The sequence below is a fragment of the Schistocerca nitens genome, chromosome 5, assembly GCF_023898315.1.
Source record: "Schistocerca nitens isolate TAMUIC-IGC-003100 chromosome 5, iqSchNite1.1, whole genome shotgun sequence".
Taxonomy (NCBI): Eukaryota; Metazoa; Arthropoda; class Insecta; order Orthoptera; family Acrididae; genus Schistocerca; species Schistocerca nitens.
Window position 1 is genome coordinate 395,128,768 of NC_064618.1, and position 25,776 is coordinate 395,154,543.

Here is a 25,776-nt window from a genome sequence, read left to right on the forward strand (position 1 = left end):
ATGTGTGAAAGAAAAGCGTGCAGAATTTTCACGTGTAGGTCGAAGACCTTCATAACGGTGCCTCGACAGGTTCGACAAGCGCTGGAAACACAGCGTCTATTCGGTGGTCAATGAAAAATTAGGACTGGTAGTTACCATCTGACACTGAATGAGCAGACACCACGAGGTTTCTCCTTCTTTTAGAAATAGTGTTTCGTAGTTAGGTCGAGGATGAATACATGCCGGGAATGTTCAAGTCATCTTTGAGCTGGTGTCACAAATACCATGACACGTTTTCCTTTTCTGCCAACGAGGAAAGGCAATACGAAGACAAAGCATATACTTGCCGCCTAGTTCTAACACGTTAGTTTAGATGCAGTTGTCGGTTACAGCAGAATTCAGCTTCCACCGTGAAAACAATTCCTAGAAATAGTAAGATCATTTTCCAAGAAATCCGTTATTCGAGTTTCCAACTTTCTTTTTGCGATTCTGGCCCAATCCCTACTTGGAACTACATGGCGTGTCGTTCATATACTAATAGCCGGATGGGCAGATGAATTGATAGACATCGTGTCTGTAGCGGGACTTTGAATTTCGCCGCGCTACACTCGTTGCCTCAGATAAAAATATCCCGTCGCAGCGGTATGAGCGCTCGACGGCAGAGAAAATACCAAAATTGTAACCTTTTTTTGTTTTCTATCCGTTTTCAATTGTCTCTTGATAGCCGAAGCTTAAGGCAGACGTGATCTGGAAGACGTAAAAACAAAATACTTATTAGCTAGTCTTTATCTGATTTTAATGTGTAGACATATTGTGAAAGTTGTTAAGAAATTCGGAGGATGGAAGTAGCAAAATGAATTAAATTGCATACAGTATGGTTCAAAATGGTTCAAATGGCTCTGAGCACTATGGGACTCAACTGCCGTGGTCATAAGTCCCCTAGAACTTAGAACTACTTAAACCTAACTAACCTAAGGACAGCACACAACACCCAGCCATCACGAGGCAGAGAAAATCCCTGACCCCGCCGGGAATCGAACCCGGGAACCCGGGCGTGGGAAGCGAGAACGCTACCGCACGACCACGAGATGCGGGCACATACAGTATCAAGATGATTTTAATTGGTATAAATTAGTGATTCTCGGACGATTTCAAGATTTCGGAGCAGACTTTTCACGCAGAATTGAAGGAGATTTTTGAAGACCTGGACGCCGCACGAAAGAAGACATGTTAACCTGGTAAAGAATGAACTCAAAGCTACGCCATTTACCCCTGTCAGTTACATTTTGTTATTCTCTGTTCTTTTTTTTCAAAACTTTTTGTAGTGGAAATTGGTTTAACTTTTGCTCAAAAACGCCACAAGGACCACCCCAACAATAGCTTTTCCGAATAACGAAGTCCGATAGCTTTTCTGTAATACGAAGTCCGATTTGCTTTTCATTCTTTCCCTTTTTTCACGGTCATTAACGATTTTAAAACACCCATTTTTATTCACCATCTCTTCCCACATTTTCAACCTTTTTTTCTTTTTCTTTTCTTCTCTCGTGTTATTTATCTTTTTTTATTAACCACCACATGTCTGCCTTAGAGTCTGTGTCCAGTACGTTATTTTAAACGACAAATACTGTCAATGCGCTATGTTCTCAGGAACTCGAAGAAGGTGCAAAAACTACACTGCCGCTGCCGAAAAACTAGCACGTTACTGCTTGGAACGTTATGTTCACCTCAAACGCAAGGTAATGATTCATACAGACCGCATGTCAATTGTGCGACTTGTATACTGTTGTGCGCGCAAGGAGTCGCTTCTTTCTAGACTACTTATCAGCACACGATCATACCTACTGAACTCAATTATTCTTCCGATTGTAAACAGATATTGCGAATTGTTTGTCTCAATTTGTTATCTAGGTTTTTGAAAAGATGACGAATTCACTGTTAGAGTGATGAGGCCACAGGTGTTTTATCAGATAAGACGATAAGCTAGTTGGTTACGTATCGTTGATAACAGTCACCACATATCACTTGGTTGAGTATTTTCTATAATACAGCAATGAAGAACAGATCACGACGAGTACAATATTAGCCTATACAAGCGAACTTTTATTATAGTTACCACTATGAGAAATTAAGAATCTGCATGCGATGTTGGGAGTCGCTTCAAAACACTTGATGAGCAGAATTCATTTGAGCCCACTCCACCTACACACTTCAAAACCTAATTCCAGAAAGCTGCCAGACGAGCAGAGAGAATTCGCCGGCTAATTCTTACGAGAGACACGCGGTACGTATGTAGGAGTGGTAAACTAGTCATAGTTTATCCGCGCCGAAATTCGGTTCTTGGTATGAAACATCTGTGTGGTTGTGTGTGGAATGAGCTGGTGCTAGCACAATAAGCCGATGCCGATGTCCAGGGAAAGCCGCAAACTACATTGCTTTAATGTGATGTTATCAGAGACAAAGCGTTTCTTGCACTACAGATCGCATCACGTGGGAAGGTTCAAGAGGTAACCTCGCTGTAGTTGCATACGAAAGCACGGTGGACTAATTAATTATGACTGTAATGTTTCTAATAATAATTAATTTGGTAATTTGTGTAATATTAATTATTTCGAATCTATGCATGTCATCATTTTTAAAGAAATAAAGATATAGACTACTTCACTGGATTCACTTGTACGTTTCACACATTCGCAGTCTTTTCTTATCTAAGACATCTTTCTGTCACAGCGATACGGTTTTAGGTCGTTGGAGAAACGAAGTTCCCTTCATTGCGAACGAGTTGCCATAATGATCTTCACAAACAGGAATATGTAAAATACACAATGCAGTTCTTTATCTGGCACAAACACACACACACACACACACACACACACACACACACACACACAGGAGTGCGCGCGTTCGGACGTAGCTCAACTGTTTTGTTTTGGGATTACATTCTGCAAAAAAACAGACGAAAAAAGTTGGTCCGATCCTCCAGTTCCCATCAAGGAGACAGGGAGGTGGTTTCCCTCTGTTATTAGGTACGGTGATTGCAGAACTGACAATCCCGCCCCGACATTCGCAATTGGGAATGCTTTTACCCCACTCTCAGTTTGGTGAGATTTGGCTGAGTTAGGAACGAAATGTAAGAAAAGTAAAAATAAATATGACCCTAAATTACGTTCACTATATAACCATATTCAGATAATAAACAAATTGAGCAAGCGAAAAATTAGTAACGGAAAGTATAGTTGCTCACGACAGCAAGAACACATTCAGTTACAGAGTAAATTCCTGTAATATGACTTATTCTTCCATCTAGATGATAAAGATAAGTATTCTACAGTTGCTCACAGGCGAGTGAAAGTCCGAAAGAATTGCAATGGCAAATCTTGCTTCATTTAAGAGTCCAGTAAAGGTGGGGTCTGATACGGATAGATTACGGCAATATCGTTAAGAGTCTTTGCTGCTGTCCGTGATGGACGTCTAGAAAGCAAATTGATTTGTTGATGACACTTGTGTACTTCCTTGATCGACATAATGAGTAATTAACAAAATTTTGTTGGATGAAACCAGTTTACAACTAATATATTGGAATTAGATTCATTGTTTTTATCTCAAAGAATTGTGTCTTTACGAAACTATAAACATTTCTGTGAAGAAAAAGTTTATTATATTTCTGTACTCAAAAATTAAGAAACTCTTTCTTAAAAGTCTCATTATTTTTAAGTAATTTGAAAATTTACATCTTTATAAGATAAATACGTAATTTTTTGGTAATTGTTGATAGGTGAATAGTGTACCTACACTGAAGGCCAAATAAAAAAAAATTACCACCAATAGGGCGGCGTGCAGTATTGTTGCCACGTTCTCGGGGTAGCTAAGAGCCAGAACTACATGACGTTGACCGTGTGCGACCACTACGGGGCATCTCTTCCATGTTTTGTGTCTCACGACAGCAGTGAAGAATGTATCCAGGATTTGAACCAGAGGGGCGTAAATTCGTATTAATTTCAAGTGGTGAGGAAATTTATTACAAAATAAACCACTCACTAGTTGAATAACTGTGTTTATTACTCACAAAACTAATGCTATCACTTCATGATATGTACTTTGTGCCTACAATGCTCTCAACTGAAAGAGTGAAATGGCTCTAAGCATAATGGGACTTAACATCTGAGGTCATCAGTCCCCTAGACTTAGAACTACTTAAACCTAACTAACCTAAGGACATCACACACATCCATGCCCGAGGCAGGATTCGAACCTGCGACCGTAGCAGCAGCGCGGTTCCGGACTGAAGCACCTAGAACCGCTCGGCCACTGAAAGAGTGAAATTTGTATGAGATCTGTAAGATATTTTGCTGTCTGACAGGTAAAGTTCAGACGTTTTCTATATTTTTTCTGTATTTCCAGTTTCAAATTGGCTGGAAAGTCTTAGAACTCAGAGCCATCTGGCATTTTCATTTGATAGAACAGTAGCACCCGTGGTCAAGGGATAGCATCTTTCATTACTAATCAAAAAATTCTAGGTCCCGGATTTGAACCTCCGAAACCACTTAAATTTTGAACAAAAATCATCAGCTTCGGTGGCCGAAGATTTCCGGCACTGGCAAAAGATTGCGGAATAATCCACCATTCGGATGTCCCGCAGGTGACTTCAAAGGGGGAGGTGGCCGTGAGAAACATATAGAATAACCAACGAAAGGTTAACGTTATACGAGTCGGGGCATGGAATTTCAGAAGACTGAATGTGGTAGGGAAGCCAGAAAATCTGAAAAGGGGAAATGCTAAGGCTCAATCTAGATATAGTGGGGGGTCAATGAAGTGAAATGGAAGAAAGGCAAGGATTTCTGGTCAGATGAGTACAGGATAATATCAACAGCAGCAGAAAATAGTATAACGGAAGTAGGATTCGTTATGAACAGGAAGGTAGGGCAGAAAGTGAGTTACTGAGCACATTTCATTGATACGGTTGTTCTCATCAGAATCGACAGCATACCAACTACAGCAGTGGTAGTTTATATACACATGCCAATGTCGCAAGCTAGAGATGAAGAGATAGAGGAAGTATGTGAGGATATTGATCTGATAACTGACCTGATAATTCAGCGTGGAAAGGGAGATGAAAATGTAATAGTTATGGGGGACTGAAGTGCGGTTGTAGGGAAATAAGTGGAAGAAGGGGTTACGGGAGAATATGGGCTTTGTACTAGGAATCAGAGGCGAGAAAGACTAACTGAGTTCTGCAATAAATATCAGCTAGTAATAGTGAATACGCTGTCCAAGAATCACAAAAGGAGGAGGTGTGCTTGAAAAATGCCGGGAGATACGGGAAGATTTCAGGTAGATTACATAATAGTCAGGCAGAGATTACGAAATCAAATACTGGATTGTGAGATGTACTCAGGAACAGATATAGACTCAGATCAAAATTTAGTAGTGATGAAGAGCAGGCTGAAGTTTAAGGGACTAGTAAGGAAGAATCAGTACGCAAAGAAGTGGGATACGGAAGTGCTAAGCAATGAAGAGATATTCTTGAAGTTCTCTGAGGCTACAGGTCATTCGATAAGGAATAGTTCAGTGGGAAGTTCACTTGAAGAGGAACCGACACCTCCAAAAAGAGCAATCACAAAAGCTGGAAAGAAAATCTCAGATACAAAAACGGGTAACTACGAAGGAACCATAGATAGCGGAAGAAATATCTCTTATTAATGACGAAAGAGGGCAGTACAAAAATGTTCATGGAAATACAGAAATACAAGTCGCCTAGGAATGAAATAAATAGGAAGTTCAGGGAGTTAAGGCGAAATGGCTGCACGAAAAACGCGAAGAAATCGAAAAACAAATGTGTGTCAGAATGACTGGCTCAGAATATAGCACAGTGAAAACAACCTTCGGTGAAATTAGAGGCAACTGCGGTAACGTTTAGAGTGCATCGGGAATTCCACTGCTAAACACAGATGAGAGAGCGGATAGTTGGAAAGAGTACATAGAAAGCCTCTATGAGGGTGAAGACTTGTCTGATGTGACTGAAAAGGAAACAAGAGTCGATATGGAAGAGAGAGGGATCCAGTATAAGAATCAGAATTTAAAAGAGCTTTGGAAGACTTAAGATTAAACAAGGTATATGGGATGGATAAAATCATTGGGGGAAGTGGCAACAGAACGACTATTAACGTTCGTGTGTAGAATGTATAAGTCCGTAATACACATTCGGTGAAACATCATCCTCACAATCTCGAAGACTGCGAGAGGTGGCAAATGCGAGAATTATCGCACAGTTTCATAGCTGATGCATCAAAGTTTAGGACAGGGATAACATTCAGAAGAATGGAATTGAGGATCTGTTAGATGACGATCAGTTTGGCTTTAGGAAAAGTAAAGGCACTTGATAGGCAAGTCCTGACGTTACAGCTGATAACGGAAGTAAGACTAAAGAAAAATCAAGACACGTTCATAGGATTTGTAGACCTGGAAAAAGCGTTCGACAGTGTAAAATGGTGCAAGATGTTCGAAATTCTGAGAAAAATTGGGGTAAGATTTAGGAAGAGACGGGTAATATTCTTCAACATCTAGAAGAGCCCTGCTGTTCATTCTAAACATCGGATAAGCAATGGCAGATAAAGCAAAGCTTGGAAAGTAGAATTAAAATTCAAGGCGAAAAAATATCAATGATAAGATTCGCTGACGACATTGCTATCCTTAGTGAAGCTGACGAAGGTTTGTAGGATCTGCTGAATGGGATGAACAGTCTAATGAGCACAGGATATGGGTTTTACAGTCAATCGAAGACAGACGTGCAATGAGAAATTGCCGAAATGAGAACAGCGAGAGACTTAACATTAGGATTGATGGTCACGAAGTAGATGAAGTCAAGGAAGTCTTCTACCTAGACGGCAAAATAACTCATGACGGTTGGAGCAAGTAGGACATCAAAAGCAGGCTGGCACTGGCTAAAAGGCTTCTCTGGCCAAGAGACGTCTACCAGTATAGAACGTAGGCCTTAATTTGAGGAAGAACTATCTGAGAATTTACGTCTGGGGCACCATTGTATGGCAAAGGAACACAGACTGTGGTAAAACCGGAACAGAGGAGAATCGAAGCATTTGAGACATGGTGCTACAGACGAATGTTGAAAATTAGTTGCATTGATAAGATAAGGAATGACAATGTGCTGCGCAGAATCGCAGAGGAAAGAAATATACGGAAAACACTGACAAGAAGAAGGGACGGGATGATAGGCTATTTGTTAAGATATTAGGGAATTACTTCCATCGTACAAGAGCTGAAGAGGGTAAAACTGTTGGCGAAGACAGCGATTTGAATACATCCAGGAAATAATTGAAGAAGTTGGTTGCAAGTGCTAGTGTAAGAGGAAGAGGTTGGCACAGGAGATGAAAACTGAAATTACAAAAAAGGGAGGCACAGTCCTTCTCTACCCATCGATGGTAATACATTTGATAACTGTTGAATATCAAATGACGACGTTGTGATATACCTCTATTTGGCGTGGAAGTTCCTCTGCTGAAAACTATTTTTGCCACAAAGTGGAAATACGTGCATGATATAAACTTGTCGGTGGACTAGTGTACACGAGTCCACTGTTCTGTTCTCTGACAATGCAGCGTAACGTATATTATTTCATCAAAATTTTCCGGACGCCTATTAGTTGGAATTAATATGAAGTATGTTAACCCTTAAACTTTATGATGGCTTGAACTGTACTGGGGACGCTTTCAGTCTGGTATATGAATGTTTAAGGAGGAATGAAAGCCCATTCTTCCTTGAGAGCCGATACCAGAGTAGGTAGTGATGTTGACCACTGAAGCCTGGAGCAAAGTCGACGTTCTGACTCATCCCAAAGTTTTTTCATTGCGTTCAGATCGTCTCTCTGGGCAGGCTAATCCATTCCAGCATTTCAGGAATGTGAATTTCCATGAACTATTTTCTCACTGATGGTGCTTTATGGCAGTGTGCATTCTCATGCTGACACAAACAATCATCGTCTCTGAGTAGTTTGTCTCCTGTATGCAGTACACAACGCTGTGAAATGTGTCAGTATCGTTCTGTGGTTGGCGTTATATTAAGTTCAGTAAGGGAACCAGACCTCACATTACGAAAGACACCGACATACCGTAATACCACCTCCTCCATACTTCGCTGTTGGCTCTACACATGTTAACAGCCTAAGGTCTCCAGGGATTCGCCAAATCGAAACCCTTCCATCACACGTTTCCAGCCATCCACTGTCCAGGTCACTCTTCACACCACCTCAAGAGTAACTTATCACTGTCTGTAGAAATGTATGGCTTGGCATGACCTGGTCGTCCATTCTGTTGTTTTCTTTATAGCTCTCTACGGACTATCATTGTGGTAGTGCACTGCTGGTAGCATCTTTGAACTCACGAATGGTCCCTTCTGGTCATGTGATTTTTTACAGCCACCTTCCACAACGTTCGACATTCCCTAACTTGCACAGCAGAATTGTGTACTTGTGGCAGCCAGAAAAATTTCAAAAATGTTCCCTGGCAGAGGAAGGGGAGAACTGGTCAATAGTCAAGCGAAATTCAAGCGATATAGGATCCCTGATAGAGTAACACCAAACACGGAATCTACTGCGACGGTCTGAATGAAGTGAGCAACTGAGCAAGCAATGTAGCAGGATGGCGTCATGGCGACGAAGGGGTATTGTGATAATGGTCACTGCGCAAAATGTCACGAGAAAGTTTAAGTTGAACACAGGAGTAATAATTCGGATTACCGGCACGACAGAAAGCGTGTCTCAAAGACGAAGTTTTGAAATCGCGAAGCAACCAAGAGAGCTGAACAAACGAGAAAGGAAGGGTGAATAATGTAGTTCCCACTTCACCATATTAGAGCATGCGAACCTGTCCTACATAAATGCTCCTTCTGTTCTGGTGCAGTTCAGTACGCAGCCATTGAACCAAAAGGCAAGGCTCATGTCGGCCGATCATGTGCTAGAGTAGTTGCCTTTGATCTTCTATGGATTAGCAAGTCCTGTCTGGAAGCAATTGGACGCTGTGAATTGCAACGTTGATCAACGAGTCGAGGCTGACGGAGAGCTGTGGCCATCGCAGTCCTGCAGACCCTCTGGAGGCCTAACTAACAGGGCCCGTCAGCAAGTCGTCATCTGTCATCGTGAGGGTGTACCACTGATCTCATCTGCCTCGGTTGCTGTGACCGACTTCAATGCTGCCAGACTCTCGCCCATCGGGGGGCTATGGTACTTCTCTGCACGGGTTCACACACTCCGATCAGAGCCGGCCGCTGTGACCGAGCGGTTCTAGGCGCTTCAGTCCGGAACCATGCCGCTGCTACGGTCGCAGGTCCGAATCCTGCCTCGGGTATGGGTGTGTGTGTGATGTCCTTAGGTTAGTTAGGTTTAAGTAGTTCTAAGTCTAGGGGACCGATGACGTCAGATGTTAAGTCCCATACTGCTTAGAGCCATTTGAACCATCTGAACTCCGAGCAGAGCTGGAAACCGCCTACAGCACTGTTATGGGTAGCCTGGCCATCTTCTGCGGGACGCAGTCTGATACTTTGAGCGGCACAGACGCCGACGCGTACTAACTCCGCTGGACAACGGCCTCATGACAACGTTGGTGTTGATGTGCAGGCTCTTCTGCCGCCACTGTTACTACGAGCTGCACCCTGGTCAGCACATAACAGGTGACCGCTTTCGGCTTGTTCTCCTATCAGCGCCGGCTGCCTGAACGTCGATAAATTAACTCTTATATTTTGTGGACAGTAAATGCTTAATATTGTAGTACTGTTTCAATAACATCTTAGGGCGTCGGACGGGTATCTATCCTCCAAATCAGTGTACTCACGTACCTTCAGCGGTCAACTGTCGATGTCATGACCTAAATCAGACCTCGAACCATAGTAAGCCACAGTAGTGTCCTGCCACCAAGGCGCTACAGAAGGGTTGAAATGTCACTGATACTCAGATGACATCCAATGAGTTGGATCGGATCCAGTAACTAGCTGGAAGTAGTTTAAAATGAACAAAGTGGAACTGGTGAGATCTTATGAAAAACAGGAACAATTAGAAACTTAAGGAATTGTGGTTTTGTTTGTTCTCTACCCATTCTGGACTTTATATTCCTGTTTTGATGTTTGGAGATTGCGGGCCGAAGTATGAAGGAAACATCTGGAGGCATGCTTGACTGTTAGCTGTGTACGTATTTCAGGGCACTGGACGAATCTCAGTACATTCGTGAGACTTTACTGGTAATTAATTGTCAAGTTTGGCGTAGTGATGTTTAATTCGTGGGCCAGAGATAGATAGGCGACTTTAAATGAAATGATAATACAAATGCTGCTGTGCAGGGAATTAGTGCGGGTGCGCCGATAAACACTTCTGATCAAGTCAGTGGAACTGTCTTCTTCATTTCCGTCTGTGCTTTCCGTACTAGGCCAACAGCGATCTGTTAGGCTTCTAGCATTTTCTCTGTCTTCCGCGACCTCCTTTCTCTTTTGGTTTAAACTTCCTTACGTGACGTGATAGTTTCTCTGGATCCATCCTTTGTAGATGCTACGTTACCTTTACACCTCATATCAGCTATCAAAAGTCTACACAAAGAAATATCATTAATTCATGAAGAAACGAGCCGAAGTGTGTAAATGAAAACCGCTGATGGAAGTCTATTGCGATAAACAGTGGAAGAAGGTGTGGTCCCTGGAGGAGCTCTGAGGCTCAAAAACTCGCCCTGGAGGGACAGGAGCGCACACCTGGAAGACGAGAGAGTCGGCATGAGCTCGCGTTGACCCTCCTCTGGACCAACCGTGCTGTAAGCGATGAAATGGAGGGTTCAAAACAAGATCAAAGGGTGCAGTGCGTTTCCTTACAGCGGAAGGAGTGCGGGAAATGGAAGATGAACAAAGAATGGCACAAGTGTACGGACAACAACGTATGTCCATTTGCAAGGGTCAAAGTTTGGTACAAGATATTCAAGGAAGAACGGATGTCGCTGGCCGCCACGCTAGAACGCCACGCCGCATTACCGATACGATTGTCCTTCAGGTGGGTGCCTTTAGTATTGAAGACCGGCGAGTTACTATGGCGGCCGTTACCCCAGAGGTCGGACTGACAATCGGAATGGAAGCTGACATTCAGTAATCTCCGTACACATGTGTCATTCTTCGAAGCATTTCTGTTCCCCACCCACTTGCCGCTGTAAATAAACATACTAATTCATTTCCTCTTCTTTTTAAGCCCCCATGTCTCTGTGTTCATGACCGAGTGCTGTGATTGGTCCGCGCCTGCACGAGCTGACACTGTCGTTTTGTGGGCGTGCGCCCATGTCTCTCTAGCGGCGAGTTTGGGGCCCCAGCGCTGTTATAGCCCAACAAGTTCTTCAGTAGGCATTGGCATTCGTTTTACAGCATCCGACTTGTATTTTTTAAGTGCACATTATAGATAGCATATGTACAAACCGATAAAAAAAGTCAAGGTGTGAGAGAAGGCTGTAGTCTGTCCGCTACGCTGATAAATAACAGCGAAACAGTACTTCGCGTAATTTGTCTCCAACGCTGCACATTACAAAGAGATCTAGCATTGTACGAGGTGTGGCTAGAAAAAAACCGGACTAGTACTGGTGAAACAATAAAACGAATGCAATAAGGCTGAAAGTCGCGTGGCCTGTCACGTGACTCTCGCTCCGCCTACTGCTCGAGTTTCATCTGCCTCCTGCACTCAGTCTGCCCGTGGCGTCTGTTTTAAGTAGTTGACGTTTTGTCTGTGCGTCGGAAAATGTTGAGTGTACAGAAAGAACAGCGTGTTAACATCAAATTTTGTTTCAAACTAGGAAAATCTGCAAGTGAAACGTTTGTAATGTTACAACAAGTGTACGGCGATGATTGTTTATCGCGAACACAAGTGTTTGAGTGGTTTAAACGATTTAAAGATGGCCGCGAAGACACCAGTGATGACACTCGCACTGGCAGACCATTGTCAGCAAAAACTGATGCAAACATAGAAAAAATCGGTAAACTTGTTCGACACTTTCCTTGTCAACTCCTGTTAACTCAGACACTGCTCTGATTGTCAAACGGCGATCTTGTCGAACAAGTTTACCGATTTTTTCAATGTTTGCATCAGTTTTTGCTGACAATGGTCTGCCAGTGCGAGTGTCATCACTGGTGTCTTCGCGGCCATCTTTAAATCGTTTAAACCACTCAAACACTTGTGTTCGCGATAAACAATCATCGCCGTACACTTGTTGTAACATTACAAACGTTTCACTTGCAGATTTTCCTAGTTTGAAACAAAATTTGATGTTAACACGCTGTTCTTTCTGTACACTCAACATTTTCCGACGCACAGACAAAACGTCAACTACTTAAAACAGACGCCACGGGCAGACTGAGTGCAGGAGGCAGATGAAACTCGAGCAGTAGGCGGAGCGAGAGTCACGTGACAGGCCACGCGACTTTCAGCCTTATTGCATTCGTTTTATTGTTTCACCAGTACTAGTCCGGTTTTTTTCTAGCCACACCTCGTATATGTGGTGTCTGTTCTTCTGGACATGTCCGAGACAACAAACACCATAGATACAGGGTGGTCCATTGATAGTGTTCTGGCCAATTATCTCACGAAATAAGCACGAAACTCCTCTAGTTTGAAGGGGGAAACCAGATTGCGCTATGGTTGGCCCGCTAGATGGCTCTGCCATAGGTCAAACGGATATCAACTGCTTTTTTAAAAATAGGAACCCCCATTTTAATTACATATTCGTGTAGTACGTAAGGAAATATGAATGTTTTAGTTGGACCACTTTTTCGCTTTCTGATAGATGGCGCTGTAATAATCACAAACGTATAAGTACGTGGTATCACGTAACATTCCGCCAGTGCGGACGGTATTTGCTTCGTGATACATTACCCGTGTTAAAATGGACCGTTTACCAATTGCGGAAAAGATCGATATCGTGTTTATGTATGGCTATTGTGATCAAAATGCCAAACGGGCGTGTGCTATGTATGCTGCTCGGTATCCTGGACGACATCATTCAAGTGTCCGGACCGTTCGCCGGATAGTTACGTTATTTAAGGAAACAGGAAGTGTTCAGGCACGTGTGAAACGTCAACCACGACCTGCAACAAATGATGATGCTCAAGTAGGTGTTTTAGCTGCTGTCGCGGCTAATCCGCACGTCAGTAGCAGACAAATTGCGCAAGAATCGGGAATCTCAAAAACATCGGTGTTGAGAGTGCTACATCGACATCTATTGCGGCCGTACCATATTTCTATGCACCAGGAATTGCATGGCGACGACTTTGAACGTCGTGTACAGTTGTGCCACTGGGCACAAGAGAAATTACGGGATGATGACATATATTTATTGCACGCGTTCTATTTAGCGACGAAGCGTCATTCACCAACAGCGGTAACGTAAACCGGCATAATATGCGCTATCGGGCAACGGAAAATCCACGATGGCTGCGACAAGTGGAACATCAGCGACCTTGGCGGGTTAATGTATGGTGCGGCATTATGGGAGGAAGGATAATTGGCCCCCATTTTATCGATGGTAATCGAAATGGTGCAATGTATGCTGATTTCCTACGTAATGTTCTACCGATGTTACTATAAGATGTTTCACTGCATGACAGAATGGCGATGTACTTCCAACATGATGGATGTACAGCACATAGCTTGCGTGCGGTTGAAGCGGTATTGAAAAGCATATTTCATGACAGGTGGACTGGTCGTCGAAGCATCGTACCATGGCCCGCACGTTCATCAGATCTGACGTCCCCGTATTTCTTTCTGTGGGGAAAATTAAAAGATATTTGCTATCGTGATCCACCGACAACGCCTGACAACAAGCCTCAGCATATGGTCAATGCATGTGTGAACATTACGGAAGGCGAACTACTCGCTGTTGAGAGGAATGTCGTTACACGTATTGCCAAATGCATTGAGGTTGACGGCCATAATTTTGAGCATTTATTGCATTAATGTGGTATTTACATGTAATCACGCTGTAACAGCATGCGTTCTCAGAAATGATAAGTTCACAAAGGTACATGTATCACATTGGAACAACCGAAATAAAATGTTCAAACGTACCTACGTTATGTATTTTAATTTAAAAAACCTACCTGTTACCAACTGTTCGTCTAAAATTGTGAGGCATTTGTTTGTGACTATTAGAGCGCCATCTATCACAAAGCGAAAAAAGTGGTCCAGCTAAAACTTTCACATTTCTTTAAGTACTACACGAATGTGTAATAAAAAAACGGGGGTTCCTATTTTTAAAAAAACGCAGTTGATATCCGTTTGACCTATGGCAGCGCCATCTAGCGGGCGACCATAGCGCCATCTGCTTTCCCCCCTTCAAGCTAGACAAGTTTCGTTCTTTGTAGTTTTTTCCTTTGACGCTTATTTCGTGAGATATTTGGGCCGGTCACGATGAATGGACCACGCTGTATAATTAAGGAGAGGACGGCCAGTGATCACTTCACTGCGGATGCACACCTCGCTCGAACTCTTACGCGAAATATCGCGACTAATGAGGATAATGGGCAAGGGACACTTCATCATTAGTGTGTGGATAAGTTGAGAATGTTGGCCTGATGAGAGGCGTGCTAGGGAAGTCCGTGCAGTTGCCGTGATCACTGTGTCCAGATAGCGCATGATCAGCGCATCTGCCTAGTAAGTGGGAGACCCGGGTTCGAATTCCTGTCCAGCAGAAATTTTGAAATTTTCCCATTGATTTAAATCGATGCCCACTGGGAGCTAACGCCATTAATGCCTTAGTGTCTGCCAGCCGCCGTGGCCGAGCGGTTCTAGGTGCTTCAGTCCGGAAGCACGCGGCTGCTACGGTTGCAGGTCCGAATCCTGCCTCGGTCATGGATGTGTGAGACGTCCTTAGTTTTACATAGTTCTAAGTCTAGGGGACTGATGACCTCAGATGTTAAGTCCCATAATGCTTAGAGCCATTTGAACCATTTTGAACCTTCGTGTCTTAGTACACGTTTTCTTGCATCAGACGTGAGTGGAGCTTCGCACGGCACCACGGAAGCTCCGACAACGGACGGAAAATACGCCATTACACAGGTTTTTCCTGTCGTTAAGAGAGTACTGAGAAAGATGTTTGCAATTCACAAACCCCAACTTGTGCTAGTCATCAGGATCAGGGCAGCATAAAAACTTTTAACGTTTTATCTCGGTTCTTCAAAAGGAATACCACCAGATGTTACCAGCGTGGGTGTATTTGTCGTCACTTCGTTACGCCTCTGCGTCGGGATTACCCGAGGTCAGTCAGGCTTGCCGCTGGTGTTCGCGAAAGACGTCTCTCTCTCTCTCTCTCTCTCTCACACACACACACACACACACACACACACACACACACACAGAAGTGCTGTCAGGCCGCCACTCGGACAGACTGCGCGGCGGAGAAAGAAATTTACAGCCGGCAGTGTCGCGGGGCACGGAAGGCGGCAGCCGCGTCACGCCATGCCCCCATTAAAAGAGATTAGTTCGCCCTCTCCCTGCACGGAGGCACGCGCCGCTGCGAAAACGGCGCGCCGGCACGCCCCGTCTCGCACGCCCCGGCCCGCTGCTCAGAGCTCGCCGCACGCCGACCTGGTCGGCCGCTTCCCGTGCGTCCGCCCGCCCGCAAAACAAAAGGTGTCCGCTAATTTATGGGGCTATGCGGAATATTCCGGCCGGCCGCCAGATTAGTTTCGCGTTTCCACGCCTTCGGGGCCGGAGCACGTACAAGCTAAAGAAGAGAATGTTTTTAAAAAAGTGGAGAAGGCGAGGAAATGTAGGAAGTTGAAAGTCTTTGCAGTGCTGCGTTTCGCTTCCGCACCTCGTCCCGCCTCCCTCCTCCCCCCCCCCCTCCCCGCCTTCTGCAGCGCAAATGTGACAGCGTGACAGGGATATTTGTAGTGACCTGCAGAACCCTGCAGGAGGGGCACATCGCCTAGGTCAGTTCGTAAGCAGCAAACTGTATGCTAATGAAGAAAGCGGGGCAATTCTAAAACGAGATATACTTTGAAATAAATACTTACGCTACCGCTGTGATGCGGACTGAGATAGCGCTGTGATGTCTAGCTTTTTTATAAGATATACGAAATAAGATGCCACCTTTTTTTGGGAAACATAAGCCTTCCCTTTTCTCTCGACAATTTTAGATCGTTCCGCTTGCAAAATTCAGACAGACTGAATAGTTTACATGTCAGTTTTTCTTCTATATACCGGATGCTTACAATTAAAGTGTAGCTACCCATGAAGGTTTAGTGTGGCAGCGAAACTTCTAAATACGCTAAAGCGTTAATGCCGAATCGATTTATACTTGCAAGAAATTAGTTCCAGTTTTGGCCGCAAGGTGTAAAACTTGCGCTGTACTTCGTCGACGTCTCCGGTGCCCATATCGAACAAAGTGCTGGTTGATAATAGAATCAACATTATGCCTCTTTCACTTGCTTTACCTTTTCTGCCCACATTCCACTCCTAAACCTCTGCATATGGAAACATTTATATACGTCTTTCATCCGTTCACCGCACCAGATTTGCAACCGGTGGTCAAAACTGGAACCAATTTTTTCCCAGCGTAAATCTGGTCCGCATTAATGCATTAGAATATCTTCTAAGATTCGCTGCCATACGATCATTACAGCCCGCACTGGACCTTTGACAGGAGCTGCACTTTATTACCCGGTAGATTTGTTTCAAACTGGATCACAAGGTGCTCCACAGATGATTCAGATATGTAAACACCCTTTCCGACCGGTGGTTGAGCCCAGTCAACCCAATCATAGTATGTCCAACCAAGAATGCCACACGACATCTACATGTTTACCTTAGTTGTATTAAACTCTAAATGTGCCTTAATACAGAATAAAGCTGAAGTGGTTCTTAACACTAGGACCGTTTAGTAGCAAAGTAAAATTTCCCTCCTTTAGTGTGCTAGAATTTTCATTGTTTGAACTAGGACCGTTTAGCAGCAAAGTCAAATTTCCCTCCTTTAGTGTGCTAGAATTTTCATAGTTTGAACCAGGCATTGTATGAGGGATTTTTTTTTTTCAAGGTCCAATCGGTAGCGAAATACAAACCTGAATGAAAATCAAAAATGTTTTCTTGGTGAAACGTTCTTGGGTTCTGGAATATTTATACTAATGGAGCCCCCCCCCCCCCTCCCCCTGGCTACAGGTGGCCGTGTGCTATCCGGCCGGCGGGAGGGCGGTGAGCATGCAATGCTGATAGTAGCGGCTGATCCGTTTCCATTCCTGTGTGGGAATTTCTGCCACGTTTTGCAATTTGGACGGCACTGGTCGCGCTCTCGTCGTATTGCCACTATCGCCGGATTCTTTGCCGCACTTTGTTGGTATTCTTCGTCTCTGTTGACAAGACTTCGCGAACTCGTCCTAACGCTATCCTAATAGGCAGTTGCTCATCAAAGCACCTTGCTGTTCTAAAAGTCAAAGGTATAGCCTTTCTGGTTGCTGTGGTCTGTTATCCCTGATTTTTCTGGGAGTCCCAGTCCCACATGCCTCATGTACTCCCAGTGTCTCGAAATACAGCGCTGCGTTTACCCAATGTACCATTGGCCACTTCAGCAGGCGACGCTGTAGATTCCCAGTACGTTCATTTTCAGTGGGTCCTTCGCAGAGCCAAGCCACTTTCTCGTCTTAGCGGTGGTCTGAAAATGGTTTTTATGCTGGTTATTTCCAGTATCCGCGCAATTATGGCTGGGGGCGGTCACGGGTAAATAAGGAAAACCAGTCTCTTGTCTACTCCTTTCTCTTTCCGGTTTCCAGTATCTTGTCTGTTCTTGAATACGCTATTAATCTGCACTTCATCTTACCCATTTTTGTGGAATACTTCTTTCAAGTTGCACTGGATACTGATATCTCGTTACATGCAGGTCTGTGTGTTTCATCTTCCTATATGCCGAATGGCCTAGTGCACCATCTGCCTTCTTCCATAGTGAAAACAGTACTTTGATGGGTGCTGCTAAGGTGGTCCAGAACTCGTCCACTACCTGCCTACTGCCATGGTGCTGCCATTAGAATTCTATGGTGTCACGGGCAGTGCTGCAAAATGGTTCAAGTCATACCTCACTAACAGGAAACAAAGGGTGTCAGTGCAAGGGACTAGTGAATTAAGTCATCAGTCATCATCAGAATGGGAAGAAATTACATGTGGTGTCCCACAAGGATCCATCTTAGGGCCATTGCTTTTTCTTGTGTACATTAATGATCTCTCATCAGTTACACTGCCAGAAGCAGAGTTCGTTTTGTTTGCAGATGACACAAGTATTGCAATAAATAGTATGTCAAGTGTAGTTCTAGAAAGATCTGCTAATGATATTTTCATGGATATTAATAAATGGTTTAAAGCCAACTCACTGACATTAAACTTCGAAAAGACTCACTATCTGCAATTCAGAACCTGTAAGAGGTTTCCACCCAGCATATGCATAAAATACGAAGAAGAGCAGATAGAAGAGGTTGACAGTCTTAAATTCCTGGGATTACAACTTGATAATAAATTCAGTTGGGAAGAGCACACCACAGAACTGCAGAAACGCCTTAACAAATCTGTATTTGCAATTCGAGTGTTAGCAGACATAGGCGACATAAAAATGAAAAAGCTTGCATACTTTGCCTACTTTCATTCCATAATGTCATATGGTATAATATTTTGGGGTAACTCTTCAAGTCAAACAAAAGTTTTCAGAGTCCAAAAGCGTGTAATACGTATTATTTGTGGAGTAAATTCACGGACGTCCTGTAGAAACCTCTTCAAAGAACTGGGTATACTAACTACTGCCTCTCAGTATATTTACTCATTAATGAAATTTGTCCTAAATAATATATCTCTTTTTCCAACAAACAGCTCAGTTCATACATACAATACCAGGAACAAAAATGATCTGCACAAGGACTTAAAAGCACTTACTTTAGTTCAAAAAGGGGTCCACTACTCAGGAACACTCATCTTACAAATAAAGATCAGTTTAAAAGGAGCCTGAAAGACTTATTAGTGGCAACTCCTTCTACTCCACTGACGAATTTTTAATAGAAACAAATGATGTATTGTATATATTCATACTATTAGTATTGTTATTTCAGCTTAAAAAAAATTGACATGTTCCACATCAACGAGGATCTCCTCAGCACGGATCTATGGAACGAAAACTAATCTAATCTAAGGTAGAGAGCGCCGACCACCCTGGCACGTCATCTGCGGTAAAGAAAGCCTCCCGGACGACCTGCAACACGTGAGCGAAGCATTCTAATTGCGCTCAAATTTTACTCATTGTCGTGAAAGGTCACAGGCACATTTTCCTGCTGACGCTTTTCAGACGGTTTCTCACCAACCTATAGACACTATTAATACACATTTTGAGAATAAACGTGGAAACCCTAAAATTTTCGCAACATTTGCACACACCAAATTTCGGTTTGCAGTAAATGATATTATGAGAGAGGGGAAGCGAGTAGTTTGTTGTACGCTTAACATCCAAAATTGTTTTCTCTACCCACATATAGAAGAAACTGTATTTAAAGAAATTTGGTTATGTCGTTTAGAATTAGACCGACAGTGAATGAAAAGTTGGATGGTATAATATATCATTAACTATACTGGGAAACATTTCGAGAAAAATGCTGGAATCTGTGTAATACGCGAAACCGTTATGTCCCATAAAGTGCAATTTCAGTCCTGTTAGACTACGAAAGTAAATGAGGTTCAAGAAACGCAGTCTCGTCATATTTCATTGCTTTATTTAGCACAGCTACCAACTTTTTTGAAAAAAATATTTCATTATCACCGTTAGCTCATGCTGTACGACTATTCTCCATTCACGAGCTTTCAATATCGTTAGAAAAGCATATTGTTTCAATTAGGAAACAAGGAGTAATTGCTATATCTCCGTAACTGAAATATTTCAAATATTAAACGTACAATAAAATACTCACCCCTTTGCCCTATATCATTCAGCTAATCACTATTTCCATAACACTATACTCGCTGATATATTTATTTGTGTATGTGACTTTCACTTGTCATACCACATTTCGGTAACTGTAAAAGCCGTCTCGTGTAATGGTGCTACGGCACGAATATGCTATGGCAGAATTTACTTGCAACACGCACTCATGGCTAGCCGTAGCCCACTTTAAGGTCGGCGATAGATTCAAAAACAAATCTGAAAGTGTTCTGAATGCTCTCTCAGAAAATTGTTTAGAGAAAATAGTCTAGGAGCCCAGGCGAAATGTAAATCGGTAATGATAACATACTAAACCTCTTAGCCACAAATTGGGTTCCGGGTTCGATTCCCTGCCGGGTGGCGGATTTTCTCCGCCCGGGGACTCGGTGTTTGTGTTGTTCTCATCATTTCATCATCATTCGGAGAAGTGGCGAGACTGGACGGTGCACAGATTGGGAATTTGTACGTGCGCTAATAACGACGCAGTTGAGCGCCCCTCAAACCAAATATCATCATCATCATTATCATCTTAGCCACAAACAGTCCTGAGCAAATAGAGAGCGTCATGATGGATACAGTGATTACTGGCTACAAGGTCGTTGTAGCAAGGCAGAATATCATAACATGCAAATACGTCGAAGATGAAAGCAAAATATATTTATTTCAAAAGCAGATAAAAGTTTTGTTGATGCCAAAAGTAGACCAAACATGGCTTAAATTAAAGAAATCGTACTGACGACAACTGAGAGTTTCATACCAAGAAAATTAATAAGATGCGGAACAGTTCCCCAATGACACACAAAACAGGTCAGAATACCTTTGCAAAAACAGCGAAGAAAGCATACCAAATTCAAATGAAATGCAAAATGTCCACGACTGATAATCTTTTACAGAAGCTCGAAATTTAGCGCGAACTCTCATTGTATGTAAAGAACACCAGCGGTAAGGTATAGTCCGCAGCTGCACTATAGAACAGGAGTGGTAATGTTATTGATGACAGCGCTGCTACAGCTCACTTATTATATACAATTTTCCGAAATACCCTCACGAAAGAAGAGGAAGTAAATGTTCCAAAATTCGAATCAAGAACAGGTTCCAACATAAGTAACTTAGAGTTAGATACCCTCTGTATAGCGAAGCACCTTAAACTACTAAGTAGAGGCAAGTCTTTTGGTCCACATTGTATACCAGTTAAGATTGGTTCAAATGGTTCTGAGCACTATGGGACTTAACAGCTATGGTCATCAGTCCCCTAGAACTTTGAACTACTTAAACCTAACTAACCTAAGGACAGCACACAACACCCAGTCATCACGAGGCAGAGAAAATCCCTGACCCCGCCGGGAATCGAACCCGGGAACCCGGGCGTGGGAAGCGAGAACGCTACCGCACGACCACGAGCTGCGGACCCAGTTAAGATTCCTTTGCGAATACGCTGATATAATAACTCCATAGTTAGTGACAATATACAACCCTTCGCTCGACGAAAGAACCGTACCTAAAGCCGGGAAAGTTGGACGAGCCATCCCAGTATAAAAGAAAAGAAATAGACGTAATCCGCTGAATTATAGGCCTATATAATTGACACTGCACTAGGAGTTTGGGACACATACTGTGTTCGTACCTTATGAAACACCTCGGAGAAAATGATCTATTGACACGTAACCAACAGGGATTCAAGAAATATTGTTCTTTTGAAACACAACTGGTTCTTTAGTCAACACGAATAATGAGTACTATCGACAGGGGATCTCAAATCGAGTCCACATTTTTACATTTCCGGAAGATTTTTGCCACCGTCCTTAACAAAAATCTTCTAACCCAACTGGGTGATTATGTAGTATCGTCTCAATTGTGCGACTGGGTTCGTTATTTCCTCCCAGAAAGGTCACATTTCATTGTAACTGACGGGAGGTCACCGAGCGGAAGAGAAGTAATATGTGGGATTCCCCAAGGTTCAAATGGCTCCGAGCACTATGGGATTCCCCAAGGAAGTATTAGAGGCCCTTCGCTGGTTTTAATCTATATGAACTATTTAGGAGATATTCTGAGTAGCTCTCTTAGATTGTTTTCAGATGATGCTGTAGTTTGTTGTCTAGCAGAGTAGTCAGAAGATCATAACCAATTGAAAATAATTTAGACAAGATATCTGCATGGTGAGGTACGTGTCAGCTGACACTGAGGTCCTCCACATGAGCGCTAAAAAAATTCCGTTGAATTTCCGTTACGCAATAAACCATACAAATTTTAAGGTTGTCGGGTCAAGTAAATATTTAACCAGACCAAGAAAGGGAAACAACTGTCTGTCCATGACGGCCCAAAACGTGGCTCCTCCTTACGAGCTCCTGAGACTTTCGAGGAAAGCATGTGGATATGGTTCAAATTGCTGTGAGCGCTATGGGACTTAACTTCTGAGGTCATCAGTCCCCTAGGACTTAGAACTACTTAAACCTAACTAACCTAAGGACATCACACACATCCATGCCCGCGGCAGGATTCGAACCTGCGACCGTAGCGGTCGCTCGGTTCCAGACTGTAGCGCCTAGAACCGCTCGGACACACTGGCCGGCAAAGCTTGTGGACAAGCATAGTGATAGGGGACTGATGAATATTAAAAGCATTCGTGATCTACATATATAATTAACCTTGCCTTTTGGTGTGCCCATCTCTGAATGATACAAAGTAAGACTAAATTACCCCTACAGCGCTACTAACTTTAATTGAATATATGTGTACACGATTTCATGGGCATTGAATGTTGAGGTGCCCATGTGGCGTTTGAACTGTTAACCTTCGGGAAGCGGGGAATTTAGAGCACACAAAGGAAGAGAAGTCAAAATGCTCCAGAGCTTCGAAAGTGAGAGACGTAAGCTTGGTGCTCTACTGCACTAGTGTACCTTCACTTCGTAAAGGGGTCATTAGTACTATAGCGCGGGTAATACGATCGGTGATTTTATTCACGTATTCACGTGGAATTTATTTCGTTGACTTATTTTAAGTGCCGGCCGCGGTGGTCTAGCGGTTCTAGGCGCTCAGTCCGGAACCGAGGGACTGCTACGGTCGCAGGTTCGAATCCTGCCTCGGGCATGGATGTGTGTGATGTCCTTAGGTTAGTTAGGTTTAAGTAGTTCTAAATTCTAGGGGACTGATGACCACAGATGTTAAGTCCCATAGTGCTCAGAGCCATTTGAACTTATTTTAAGTAAATATCAGACGGTGTTATGCACTCACTTTCTTCTGGGCTGACCGTTGAGCCACGTGGTTCCGTTCTTACTTTAAAGCAAATTCGTAAAGTAGTCATTCTTAGGAAATTTGAAATTTGTGGTAAGTTCTATATGACCAAACTGCTGAGGTCATCGGTCCCTAGGCTTACACACTACTTAATCTAACTTACACTAACTTACACTAAGGACAACACACTCACCCATGCCCAAGAGTGTTTCTTAGGTTTCAGCTTTAATTAATGCGTTAGGAAAGTGTGTCTTAATTTGCAGGATATTTTCGTAATGATAATCTAAGATGGTGGATCACCACCATCACACCTGTAGTCTCTAAGAGGTGGGTACATCTCTATGGGGTGGTTTGCGATTCAGTCTACAGAATATTCAGCTGCACCCGCTATTGTATCCCACCTGGATAGGCGGTGCGTGGGTCTGCTCCTGTGAACTGCTTCTGTAATATAGGCCGAGAGTGAAGGAAGTGAGTAGGAGCAGGAGAAGTGAAGCACTTCGGTACTGCATTTAACTTTAACGCTTTTAATAGAGTCAAAAACACAAGTAAATATCAAATCCATACATAACTTTGGATAGCATGAGCACGTAGGTATGAAGCCGTGGTTCATGTCTAATCCTGTGAAGTTGGAATGACTCTTCTGTATAATCTCAAAACTAACAAATACTCGTTGCTGTCCAAACTTTAACTGATCGTAACTAATACAAAGTCTCAATAGCAAGCTAGCCCACTCGGTAGTAGAAGCGCTATTTCCAAGCCGTCTGCTCTTACGAAAATGGGCGAAATCAAGACGGCACTCCCTGAGCTCCACAGCGTCGGCCAGAGGGCTCTGTGGTCGGCGTAGTTAGTCTTCTCTGGTAGTGCCAACTTACGAGAGCGTCCACCTACGTTGTGGCATCGTAACTATCGACGCCACACCCGCCTTGATTGACATGACCTTACATTCTCTTAGGATCAATATTCATTATCTGGCGATTACTTCGATCGGCCGTCACGTGTGTAGATGATAAGAATGGATCTCCCTACCACAAAATGATGATGAGTCAAATATGTCATCAGACAATACAAAAAATGGGGAGATTACCACAGAGTGTGTAGATCAAACTGCCGTCCAAAACAAAATCTAGTGTTTTGCGTAGCCTCTCACCCGCAGTATTGTAGTTTCAAGTATGGAACATCTCACAGAAGGTAAGCCACCTAACATCTGCAGAAGAAAGAAACATGGGCAACTCGTGTGACATTATGATTAGTTATTCTGGGAATTTATTCTTTGCCGTTATGATTCCCTTTGAGCTACATGTAATGATCACAACGTGGTGTTGAATAAGACGCGCCTGCGTTTACCTGTTGCTGATCTGGTACATCCGCATTATTAGTAATACTTTTCGTAATGTTTCTCGTAGCATGCAATTTATCTGTCTTCGTTGTGCCAGTTGCCCAATGCGTGTTTCGACTTCTTCTCCAGCATTTAGAACATTTCTTTCCATATTGTCGTGAAACAATACCCTCGTCTGATGGAGTACATTAATGTCCATGTGTAATTGTGAAATTAGATAATGCTAAAATCCCAAGAGGGAAGTATATCGGCGTGAACGCAGAGGTGGTGCCCGGTACTCACGCAGACGAGCCCCTGGAGGAGGCGCAGCGCGAAGAGCGCGTCGTGGTGGAGTCGCGCGGCGGCGGGCAGCAGCAGCGTGGCCACCGACTGCAGCAGGTTGCCCAGCACGAACAGCCGCTTGCCGCCCCAGCGGTCGCTGGCCCAGCCGCCCAGCGCCTGGCTCGCCACGTACCCGTAGAAGAAGCCCGACAGCACGCGGCCCTGCACAGCCTTGCTCCACTCGAATTCGCCCTGTCCAACAGAACACACACACACACTCTCAGTTACCACCTCCCGTCGCAGAAGGTGCCAAAATTGTGATTTTCTTTTACTGACTCTTCATTTACGACATTGTATTGTTTTGCCGGCCAGGGTGGCCGAGCGGTTGTGTGTGTGTGTGTGTGTGTGTGTGTGTGTGTGTGTGTTGTATGATAATGAGAGGAGGGAGACGGCGAAAACCGGTGTCGGCACAAAGCCTACTCCTCGCGAATAGCACCAAGGGGGGCCACCAAGCTTAATGTCCGCATTCGACGGACGGACCACCATCAACAGTGTCCCACGTCCTCAGCTCAAGAGACACTGTGGAGAGGTTTGATACTTAAATCACTATGTTCCTAGTGATTAGGAACTTTACGCTACCGCCTCTCCTCCACTTTCTGGCCAACTACTGACAATGAAAACTCTTTTGACCACCAGGATTTTTTTTTTCGGTATTGTTCGTTGCGTTTGTTCTGGGCGGACGTCGCAAGACATCCGTTCAAGTTGATTCCTTTACTCAGTTTTTTTTTATTACAGAGGGCGAGCAGCCCTCTGACCTAACACGCTTAGCTACCGTGCCGGCAAATTCAAAACCGCTTACCCCCGGGTCGAGAGCTACGGCGCAAGAATGCGTCAGCGATCTCGGCCACTGAGGGCCCATAACGTGGCTCCTCCTTACGAGCTCAAAAAAATGGTTCAAATGGCTCGGAGCACTATGGGACTTAACATCCTTACGAGTTCCTGATACTTTCA

At 43.7% G+C, this 25,776-nt stretch overlaps 1 protein-coding gene across 3 annotated transcripts in view; it reads right to left on the bottom strand.

Moving 5' to 3' along the window:
• The window catches only part of LOC126259363 (uncharacterized transporter slc-17.2-like), a 531,434-nt gene that overhangs the window by 108,468 nt on the left and 397,190 nt on the right, over positions 1-25,776 (bottom strand). For all 3 annotated transcript variants that reach the window (XM_049956099.1, XM_049956101.1, XM_049956100.1), the window contains one exon: positions 24,787-25,017. In XM_049956099.1, coding sequence (XP_049812056.1) covers positions 24,787-25,017 — 231 coding nt within the window. The remainder of the gene's footprint in view (positions 1-24,786; positions 25,018-25,776) is intronic.